Source organism: Nicotiana tomentosiformis, chromosome 7 (assembly GCF_000390325.3).
Source record: "Nicotiana tomentosiformis chromosome 7, ASM39032v3, whole genome shotgun sequence".
Lineage (NCBI taxonomy): Eukaryota > Viridiplantae > Streptophyta > Magnoliopsida > Solanales > Solanaceae > Nicotiana > Nicotiana tomentosiformis.
This window is the reverse complement of record NC_090818.1, coordinates 5,091,457-5,103,898: the sequence shown is the minus strand read 5'-3', so window position 1 is coordinate 5,103,898 and position 12,442 is coordinate 5,091,457. Positions and strand designations below refer to the sequence as shown.

At 30.8% G+C, this 12,442-nt stretch overlaps 1 protein-coding gene across 1 annotated transcript; it reads left to right on the top strand.

Moving 5' to 3' along the window:
• Positions 1–272: 272 nt before the first annotated feature.
• Positions 273–4,318, top strand: LOC104104056 (zinc transporter 5). The gene is made up of 3 exons (XM_009612040.4): positions 273–1,011; positions 1,679–1,828; positions 3,869–4,318. The coding sequence occupies exons 1-3, from the start codon at positions 442–444 to the stop codon at positions 4,172–4,174; spliced, it is 1,026 nt and encodes a 341-aa protein (XP_009610335.1). The 5' UTR covers positions 273–441; the 3' UTR covers positions 4,175–4,318.
• The last annotated feature ends 8,124 nt before the right edge of the window (positions 4,319–12,442 follow it).

Here is a 12,442-nt window from a genome sequence, read left to right as displayed (position 1 = left end):
AACATCTTGACTACCGACTTGGTCTCCTCTTAATATCAACTTCCTTAATTAAGATTTGCAGCTATACATGTCGACATTTTTTTGGACTCCTGGTGTGGCTAGACTTGTTCTTTTGCTCTACTTCTCTTTCTTTCTTTCTTTCTTTCTTTCTTTCTCTATCCTTTCATTTTCATATTAATATAGTGACTACATTATGTCTTCACATTTTGGCATATTATTAATTCTTCTTTCCTACAAATCCGCAATTTAAAACAAGTATGAACGTATTTTAATAGGAATACTTTATTTCATTTTCAACTTATGACTTTATGTTCTATATAAATAACCAAACTTGCAATTCTTTCTTGGTTTTCTCTCAGCCAAATTATCCATTAAAAAAGCACTTCAGATTCGTACATTTAAAAACTACTCCTACTTTTTAGTTTTTCTATATCCATAACAATGGCAAAGTTAGAAAAAGTTGTTTTTTGGTACATTCTCGTACTTCTTCCTGCTATAGTATTAGGAGAATGTACTTGTGATTCTGATGAAGAAGAAAGAAACAAAACTGAAGCATTAAAATATAAAATGGTAGCAGTCGCTTCCATTTTAGTTGCCAGTGCATTAGGGGTTTGTATTCCTGTACTTGGAAAAGCAATTCCAGCTTTGAGCCCAGAGAAGAATTTATTTTTTATAATCAAAGCTTTCGCTGCTGGTGTGATCCTCGCGACAGGGTTTATACATGTATTACCTGATGCATATAAAAGTTTAACATCGCCATATTTGAAAGAAAATCCGTGGGGAGATTTTCCTTTTAGTGGATTTATTGCAATGGTTTCTGCGATGGCGACTCTGATGGTGGATACTTATGCAACTTCATATTATAAGAATAAATCTGCGAAAAATGGTGTGGTGGCTCAGTCTGGAGATGAAGAATTAGTTAATGTTCATTCACATGGCCATGTACATGGCTCAACATCAATGATTGGTGATTCTGATTCCGAGCTCCTTCGTTATCGTGTTATATCTCAGGTAAATAGTTAAACTGCAAATTACTATAAAAAGTAAACAGTAAATTAATCATCAGTTGGTTATTTGTACAAAGATCCAATAATAAAATTTCAATATCTCTTAGCTTACTCCCTACTTTTTTTTTCTTTTATCATTATATATATTTTGGGATCAGGAATGGAAGGAAAAGAAAGATAGTATTCTCTTTAAGCATTCAATCTATTTTCTGCTAATTGAATTTCGCCAGCTTTAAATTTTTTAAAATAAGCGTAAATTCGTTGTAATCTTTGGCATTATCATGGACATAGACAATTTTTAATCGCAAGGAGATTTGAATTTTTTTATATTGTATAGTAAAAATAATGGAGAATCACAAAGAGAATTTACAAGTAGATATACTGTTTCAACTTATTAAAAAAGTGAATGGGCCCAGGATACAACTTTTTTCCGGATAATAACAAATCGCTGAGCTATTTGTTACTCTATATCGTCACTTCTCCCATATTTTCAAACACTCAAAACGAATAAAATAAACAAATACTATACAAAATGAACCACTATCACCCTCGACTATAGTACAACAACAATATCTATGTCTCAATCTCTAATAAATTGAAGGAAGCGATAAGATCTTTAAGCGTAACTCATATTATCACGCCTGATTATTGTATATTTAAATATTTTGCAGGTTTTGGAGGTGGGGATAATAGTACATTCTGTGATAATAGGAATAGCTTTGGGTGCTTCTGAAAGTCCCAAAACCATAAGGCCTCTTGTTGCTGCTTTGACTTTTCATCAATTTTTCGAGGGCATGGGACTTGGTGGATGCATTGCTCAGGTAATATGACTTCTTGTTTTCACTTTTTTTAAAAAAAAAAAATTGTTTCTTTTCGATTTGTCACTATTGGTAAAAGATATAGTCTAATCTTATGTCATATATATCGAGTATTAAATTTGGGTAACTAAAAATCCTATTCTAACAGTAAGTTACATTGAGTTTCACGATTAAATTTAGTTATGTAATCCATCCATTGAACACAACTAAATATGAGACAGGGTATCGCATGACTTTTACACGTTTGTCCTATGTACAATTAGAGGCGGAGCTAGAGTTTAAGTTATGAGTTCAGTTAAATTCAATAGGTTTGATTCAAACATATTGAATATTTATTTTAATAATCTATTGAACATATACAAATTAATAATTTAGAATTCAGTAATTTAAAAGGACTAGAATCTCAAATCCATAAAGGTTCAAATTCCGGCTCTGTCTATATGTATAATACAAGAACTCTAATAGCCTGTTTGACTAAGCTGTAAAAATCAACTTATTTTGAGAAGTATTTTTTCTTAAAAGTACTTTCGGTGAGAATCAGTATTTGGCAAATTAATTTGAAAAGCGCTTCTGAGCAACAATTAGTGTTCGGCCAAGCTTTTAAAAATTATTTCTAAGTGTATTTTTCTCAAAAGTAATTTTCAAAAAAGTGCTTTTGAAGAGAAACTATTTTTTTCTGCTTCTCCAAAACTGCTTCTGATTCTGCTTAAAAGTATTTTTTTCTTCTTCTAAAAGTTTGGCCAAACACTTCAACTTTAAAAAAAAAATACTGTTTTTGAATTTAGAGAAACTTGGCCAAACATGCTATAAATTTACTTGAAGAGTATTGCGGGGGGGGGGGGGCAAACGCTTGAATGTGAGGGGTTTTGTCCAAATGCCTACTTACAAAGCTTTTGACATTCAAAGTCAGAAAAGGCTTGCTACGTTTTGTCAATGAGGACCAACAGAGTGTGTACGTTATTAGTTTAGGGTATACGTAGATGGATTTGGTTCAACTTTTATCAAAATCAAACCAAACCAATTATATCGGTTTGGATTGGTTTGATTTGTCGTGTTTTTTAATTTTTTTCGGATTGTTTTATTAAATGAATATTATTTCAATCTTACTTTGTTAAAGTTATAGATAAAGTTTTGATAAATGGATATATATTTAGTAAAAAATAAAAAAATTGACAAACATATGGTCTATTAAACTATTAATATGGGAGAAATATTTTTAGTAACACATGGTAGTTATTTTCTCAGTCGTCTAACAATAACTTTTTTTTATGCATGCTTTCGAGGTAATTTAATATTTAAATATAAAAATCAATACGATACCAAAATAATAATATGTTCCATTTAATTCTAAATTATTGAAATACCATTTCTAATTCGAAAAAGATATAAAAAAATCTTGATATATGAATAAGAAAGAACAAAGAGATGATTGACACATTTCAAAACACTTGATAAAAAAGTGATACAACCTACTATTTAAAGTAAATAAAAATAAATGCACTTCATATTTTTATGAAATATTACATCCCATGAGATGATCCCAAATATTTCTAGACATTTATTTTATAGAAAATTCTATATAAAATCTTAAAAGTATATATGAAAATTATATATTTATATATCGGTTTGGTTCGGATTTTTTTACTCAACACCAAACCAAATCAAACCAAATCTAATCAGATTTTTTAATTGGTTTGATACAATTTTTCGGTTAGATTTGAGCAGCCCTACTTTAATGCATCTCAAGACTTTAGGTGTCGGCACATTATGCAGTGGTCAATAATTAACTAACCAAAAGTCTTAACTTAGATATAGTGGACAAGTGCTAGTACTTTTCTTATTTGTACTTAATTGGATGTATGTGATATACACTTATCTACTAAAAAAAGTTAGAACCGAAAAATAAATTCGGTAGCTAAACAAAAAATTTATCGTTCATCATATTTAGCGACGAATTAATGACAAAGTATGGTAGTTACGAGCGATATCATAATTTGGCGTTGATAGTTTATTTATCTTTTTTTTTCTTCTGCCATTTTGCAGGCAAAATTTAAGACTCGTGCAGTGGCAATAATGACTTTATTTTTCTCTCTCACAACTCCAATCGGAATTGGAATTGGATTAGGAATAACAAATTCTTACGATGAAAACAGTCCAACGGCTCTTATTGTGGAAGGAGTATTTAATTCAGCATCAGCTGGTATCTTGATTTATATGGCATTAGTTGATTTTTTAGCTGCCGATTTTATGCATCCAAGAATGCAAGGCAATGGAAAACTTCAATTAGGAGCCAATATTTCACTTCTTCTTGGTGCTGGACTTATGTCTCTCTTAGCCAAATGGGCTTAATTTGATCAACATAGATTATTATCAATTTCACATTAGATGCATATCAAATAAACTATAAATAGACTTTAGATGCATATCAAGTTTTCATGTCATGCTACACATATAAAATAAATAAAAGTGATTGCACATTCTCTTGACTTTATACTTTCAAATGTTTGAACTACATGTCCAAAACTACATATTTAAGATCCTCATCTATACTTAGCGCTATCATAGATGTCGTCGGCGAACATTTTATATCGGTTCCAACATTTTTTCATAAAAGACATAACATAGAGATCTCTTCATTTATATTTTCAGGTACCTGAACCTCTCATGAGATTTTATGAAGTATTATGTCATGTGATTTTATAGATCACTTCCCTCCTTATTATGATCATTTTGATCATTTGCTCATCTTTTTTATTAAGAATTTTATTTGAAACCGATTTGTCTATATGCTTTAAGTGTACCATAGACTTCTAGGACTTATTCTAATAGGAGCATTTGCAATGAGAATATAGTTACTTTCTTTGGGTCAGCAAATGCGGCTGACATTCTTTACAATATATTGCAGATGAATTATCTTTTTATGAACTTCAAGTTCATATTATATTATTCGAGGATCGAGATGTACAAATGATAATTCGTTCCACTTAACTTTTTCTCAATTGTTTATTCTATCTCCCCCTCTTATTAGAAAAACTAACTTGCTTCCTCAACTTTGGAAATCTACCTTTGTGCGTTATGGTATTAATCAAAATATACACCTCACATCAATAAAAATAAGATAAAATTATTTGGTTCCTGACCCTAAACCACTTGTGAGGGGAGAATGTAATATACTTTCGTATATAACTTATATCAAACTGATATAGATAATTTAGTTCTCATAAGAAACAGTTTAGCTATCAAGTGGAGGCACTCAATAAATTATTTTGCTAAACTAATTGTGAAGTAAACCAATTTATCAAGATGAACTGTATTGAATAGAAAAATTGGATTTTATGCCCTAAATTAAATTATTGAGCAAGTTACCTCACAAATATTATATTGCGGGTTAATAATAATCGAACATGTAACTATCTCATAAATGCATCTTATGTGGTATACATGGCAGGTGAATGTGCCTATATTCACCTTTGATATTTTCAGCATTCATGGGATTCAATCCTAATTTTAGTTGGTCTATTAATTAATGAGAACAAACAACATAAGAGAATTCGTAAAGAACTTTCTAGTTCTTTAATATTTACCCATGTGAATTCTCTTTTACTTTTGCACATCATACTTAAATCAAGATTTCTCAATAGGCCATGCCTGGTAAAACTGTCGATATCGGTAAACTTCAGGTTTACATCATGACATGTGTAATTTTTAATTAAACTTCTAGTTTATTATGATATGGGTTTTTATATCAATAAATTTCTACTTTATTTTGGAATTCTTTTATTTGTGTAGTATAAACTGGAGAATAAAGCTAACCGCTAACCGCTTTAAATCTTTCCTTTATTTATAGTCTCAATATAGCTAACCGCTTTCGCGAATACTTTAGAAACTCAAGCCGCTTTTCTTAATGGCTACCCACTTTTATAAGTTTCTTTAATTCTTACACGACACAATACCTTATTGATAATCAATTTTATTTCTCTAAAACAGTATAACTGGCTCTTCCAGATCTCTCAATTAATTTTGTACTACCACATATTCATCAACATCCATATGGTGAATATCTCTTTCGAGGAGAAAATTATATCATTATGGGTATGGTTAAAATCATTATAGGCAAGATATGTTGTTTCCATTACTTTTGCCCTGTAATAATCATATTGCCATAATATATTGGTATAATCACAATAGGTACGTGATCAATGACCATTCATGCCATAATAATGAAATTATTTTCTTATTTCATATCAAACCTCCTTCTAGAGATGAGTGTGGTATATTCACTACCACTAGCACGTTCATATTCTTCGAAGAATAAATATGTAATCATAAATCACATGTTGTTACATTCAAATCATGAATGGACCATAATCATCTATATGTAATTTACAAAATTTCATGTCAAATCGATGACAAACATTACTTTCACAGAGTGAAGAATTATTTTGAGAATCCTTACTGTTCTCATTACTACAATGATGACAGTTATAATTTCGTTTATTGCCACGCCCACATCCATTGATACCTTCACGGTAATAATTTTGTCTTCTTTTAGACTTATTACATATTGCTACCACATTCTCTTAAGGGAATGAGAATGAAACAAATTCAATGGAGCGGGTTTCCACTTCTTGTGCTCACAATCATACATGAATTTGATCATGGCAAGACATAGAAATTTTACCACTTCATGTGGTTATAATTTCTCACAAACTCTATTAGAGTTATAATCAAACTTTGTTGTCTTTGCTTGTATTTAAAATCAAATTATAAAATTTCAAGAGTTTAGAAGAGAAAAATAAGATAATATACTTACTTTCAATCCAAAGAAAGTTTATGGAACAATTGACAACTATTATGCTCAATATTATATACATGTTGAGCACCATGCAGTATCCCAAAGCCTGTTGACCAAAGCATTTGACTCTATTCAATTTGCTGTTGACCAAAGCATTTGACTCTATTCAATTTGTTAGAATCTCGTGCTGATAACGTGTTATGAACAATAAAAAAGAACATTGCCAAGAAAGAGAGAGAATTCTTATTGATTTGGGATCAATTACAATGGAATAGAACACCTCTATTTATAGGAAAAGAGTGACTCAGTCACCAAGTAGTAATCCCTAAAATCTCTCTAAAATATAGACATTCACCATAAATAAAATATTATTTATAATAAATAACACATTGTAACATGTATCCATTTAACGTGAAAGGATAGAAAGATAAATATTAAGCAAAAAGGTAACGTATTAGACCTTTATGCTCAATAATTGATGCAATAGTCCTCAGTGAAGAAATTAAATTTGACAAAACTGTGCCAAAAATAGCTATTCAAAAGGGTTGTTAATTAATGGAGTCATCACCTAACATTTTTTTTAAAGTGTGCTAGATCACCTGATTTATTTTAATTTGGAAATTACTTTTAAATTTATAAAGAAAATCCTTCTTGAACTTATTTAACTCACACCAATGAGCCACTGGAAATTTTGGACCAAGAGCTTCAATTGATCGAGTAAAAAGTGTTGGGGACTCCCGTGGTAAAACTGTCGTTATATATTTTGTTTAATCAATATTATGAAACTCTAAATTTTGGTGGTATTTTTTTTTTTTACTTTTTACAGAAAGAACTAACTAGTCCAGTGATACTTATCAATAATTTATTGGCAAATAATTTGAGAATATTTGACACAGATGGGACACGTTTTGGCAGGGCATTTTCATATATACCCACTTTTGGGATCACGATTAAAAATATATCCGTATTGCACAAAACTTTACAAAATATACCGGCTCGAATCTGAAATAGTTCAATCTCTTCAATGCAACTTCAGAAATTAAATCTGAAATTCTTATATCTTTCAAATACAATTTCAGAAATTCGAATATTAAGTAGTTCAATCTATTGAATGCAACTTTAGATTTCGAATCTTATGTTCTGAAATATAAACTTGTTTTTCGAATTTTAACAATCCAATACACGATTCAATACCCAAATCTACTCCAAATGAGCTCAAATTTGAAAAATAACTTTCAAATATCATAAGAACAAATCTCAATTATCAAATTATCAAAAAAGTAACAAATTTGACAAACTCATTTTAGAACTAAGAAGAAGAAACTCTAAGCACAAAGAAGAGGAAAACAACAGTAAAGAAAAAGAGAGAAGTATATGTATTTGAAGTTATCCGAAAATTAGGTATCAATTAATTTTTTTTTTAAAAGTTGGTACAAATTTAGTGGATAACACAAAACTGAGTGTCACATGATAATTTTACCGTTTTGGCCCTGTGCGCACGTTTACAAATCTAGCCAAAGAACCTTTTTAAAGTCCACGAAAACCACTTATAACGTTTTTAAATTTGGTCATATGTGGAATTTGAAAATTCAACGGGAAAGATAGTGACCGGAGTAATAGTTTATTACTTTTTCTTATGAAGTGACAAAATGACTTGTTCGTACGGACAAGTCATAAAGTGAAAGCACACTTGTTTAGATCAAAGTTTATGATTTGAAGTCGTTGACTAAAATGATGATTCTCTTACTTTCTCGGCCGGGGTATGGATATGAAACTTGACATAGTTGGCAATCCAATCTTATAAAGCAACCATTTTCTTTTCCCTTATATATATATTTTTTTAATAAGGAAATGAGATTAATTTTGTTGTATGACTAAAATAGTAAAGATTTACTAGTGCAATTTAAGGATCATAGCAAACTAATAATAATGATACAGAAAAATATCTCAGCTCCAATTTTGAGATAGATTTATCAGATCATTTTACCTTATTTCTTTGACTTTCTAGAGGAGATGATTGATATTGATGAGATATGTTGTTATGACTTGAAGTATATGTACCAACAAGACCACTATTTAATTCCACATCATGCCTACTTTTTAATCTAGTTGTGACTATTTTGTCTTAAACATCAGTAGTGAATTAATATGATTTATTCTCCAAGCTATTAATATTTCATTTGACATAAAACATAATACAAAAGGAAATAGCTGTTATGAAATTAAAGCAATTTATTAAAACATGAACAAGAAATGTTGTTATGAAATAAAATCAATTTAATAAAATATGAACAAGAAATAGAGATAGAGAGAAGGAAGAGATTTTCTTCTTTTATTGTGTGTATTTTTCTATCTATTACAAGGCATTTATATAGGCATGAAAAGTGAAGAATCACTATTGCAAAATATGTCACTGAACATATCATTAAGCATTTGAGAGGAATATCATGGAGGAGGTTATGGAGTTAATCATAACTCCATAATTATTAGAGTATTAGGAGTTACAGAGATAATGGAGAAGAGTAGACATCCACCATAATTTAATTTTCTTATAACACCCCTCCTTGGATGTGCATAGATAATGTGCCTCGTTAAAACCTTATTAGGAAAAAATCCTATGGGAAAAAAATCCCAATGAAGGAAAAAGAGTACACATGTTTAGAAATACGCCTTTTGGTTGCCTCGTTAAAAACCTTGCAAGGAAAAACCCGTGGGACAAAAATCTCGTAAGGGAAAAAGAGTACAACACGTATTAACTCCCCCTGCTGAGAGCATCAATTCATATCCCTGAGCCTTCGCATCCCAATCTTGTATACTAGTTTCTTGAAGGTTGACGTCAGTAGAGATTTTGTGAACAAATCAGCCATATTATTACTTGAACGAATCTGTTGTACATTGATATCACCATTCTTTTGAAGATCATGTGCAAAAAATAACTTTGGTGAAATGTGCCTTGTCCTATCTCCTTTTATGAATCATCCCTTCAATTGGGTTATGCATGCTGCATTGTCTTCATACAAAATTGTGGGTGGTTTGTCACACTTCAAACCACATTTGTCTCGAATAAGATGTATTATAGACCTCAACCATACACATTCTCGACTTGCTTCATGAATAGAAACTTTCTCAGCATGATTAGATGAAGTAGCCATGATTGATTGCTTAGTCGATCGCTAAGATATGACAGTGCCTCCACATGTAAACACATAGCCATAAAATAAGCCCATATTGGTAGTCCCTTTGAGATACCGCAATATGTGTTTGATTCCATTCCAATGTCTCTTTGTAGGAGCAGAGCTATATCTTGCCAAGTCATTAACTAAAAAAATTATGTTAGGCCTTGTAGTGTTAGCAAGATACATTAGTGCACCAATTGTACTAAGATATGGTACTTCAGGAGCAAGAAGCTCTTCAGTATTTTTATGAGGTCGGAATGGATCTTTATTTATATCGAGTGATCTCACAACCATCGGGGTACTCAATGGATGTGTTTTATATATCCATATAGAATCGCTTTAAATTCTTTTTAGTGTATGCTGATTGATGTCAAAAATTCCATCTGTCATATGTTCAATTTGTAGACCAAGACGAAATTTTATCTTTCCAAGATCTTTCATTTCAAATTCTTTCTTTAAACAGTCTAATGCTTTAAGAAGCTCACCAGGAGTTCCAATGATATTTAAATCATCGACATACACTGCGATTATAACAAATTCAGATCCTTTTATAAGGACAAATTGAATCATTCTTATACCATTCTTTCAACAGGTACTCACTCAGGCGATTATACCATATGCGCCCTGATTGTTTCAATCAGTATAATAATTTTTGAAGATTTATTTAATAAATTTCTTGGAAACCTTAATATGTTTCAGAACAATTTAAATCCTTCAATAATTTTCATTATACGCATATCAAGTTTTTCATATATTGCCAGATTAAAACCTGAAATGACTACATCCAACACAGGAGAATGTGTCTCTATATAATCAATGCCAGGATATTTACTAATCTTCTTTTGTCACAAGTCGTCTTTATGTCTATCGATTTGACCTTTTTCGCAAAAGAATACATTTATAACTCCACTGGTTTTATACTTTTAGGTGTTGGGACTATCCGTCTAACTTCACATTTTTCAGGTGAAATCAATCTTGATTGCGTATTTTTTTTATTTTTTATTATTGGCCAATCATTTATCTGTCTACATTCCATGACAGATTTGAGCTCAAGATCCTCGTCCATATTAATAATATTAAGCACTATATTATATTAACAACATCGTCGGCGATCATTTTATATCGATTCCATTATTACTAAATAAAGATATAACTTATCGAGATCTCATTATTTTCAGGTACCTGAGCCTCTCCCATGAGGTCTTATGAAGTGTTATGTCGTGGTACTCTTCTAGAGCAATTGCCTCCTTAGTATGACCATCTTTATCATTTGCTCCTCTCCTTCTTCAAGGAGTTTTATCTTTGGAACTGATTGATCTGTTACGCTTCTTGCGTGCCATAGACTCTGTCCCTCATGGACTTTATTCTATTTGGAGAATTAACAGCTGAAATATGACATTTAGCTTTGGATCAACAAATGCGTCTAGCAATAATTTGTAAATAAATAACTTCAAGTTCATATTTTCTTGTACGAGGATCTATATGTATTTATAATAATTCTTTCCACATATCATTTTCTCAGCTGCCCATTTTCTCCCCCTAATGTTGGGATCACCAACACATTTCCCAACCTTTTTTGGGAACCCATCTTTTTGCATTGTGGTGGAATAATTAAATCATATAGCACATCCATATTTCTAGATGGAAATTATTTGGTTCCTGACCCTAAACTGATTGTGAAAGGGAAATTTTTTCATAACTTGGCTAGATGCGTACAAGTGCTGCTGTATATTAAATAATACATCTCATACCAAAATTCGTTTTAGGAGTTTTTTTTTCTCATAACCAATAGTTTAGCTATAATTGGAGGCATACAATTTCTCTTAAAATAATTTGAATTTAAACCAGTATTATCAAGATAAATCATCATAATTTATATTCTGGAATTTTACTCTAATAATTTGAGCAAGTAACCTTGCAAAAGTCAAATTGCAGGTTGAACAAATGCACATGTGACCATAAAATAGATACATCTATTAAAATCATATAATAAGAAAACGATCCACATGACAGGTGACTGGGCCCATAAATTTATCACCTATTATTCGTTCCAGAAATCAAGTAATTCAATCCCAACCTTAACTGGTATATCATGAGAATAAGCAACACAAGAGAATTCTTGAAGAATCCTCTATTTCTTCAATATATGCCAATGTAAGTCTCAATTAATTTTTCGCATCATAATTGAATCGAGATGGCCAACCAGACATGCCAACTATTATTTATTTCAATAAACCTCTAGTTTACTTGTGGCATATGATTGCATCATCATGCTTATACTTGTGTAGTACAAATAGAAAAAAAATCGGGTAACCTTTCATATTTACCCGGTATGATTATAGTAATATAAAGATATTCAATCTTATTTTCATTTATAGTCTCAATATGCCAACCACTTTGGCTAATATATTTGAAACTCAAAATGTTTCTTTTGAGACTTACTACAGTATCAATGTCATGAACAATTTCATTCATCCGGGTAGTAACAAATTAGTTCTTCCGGAGCTCTTAATTGATCTTCTACAACAAGATCTTTTGTCATACCATCCATGTGGTGAATGTCTCATTCACGGAGAAAATCATATCATAATAAATTATCATGGTCAAAATCATCATAGCAAAATCATTTCTTGCTTAATTTTTGCC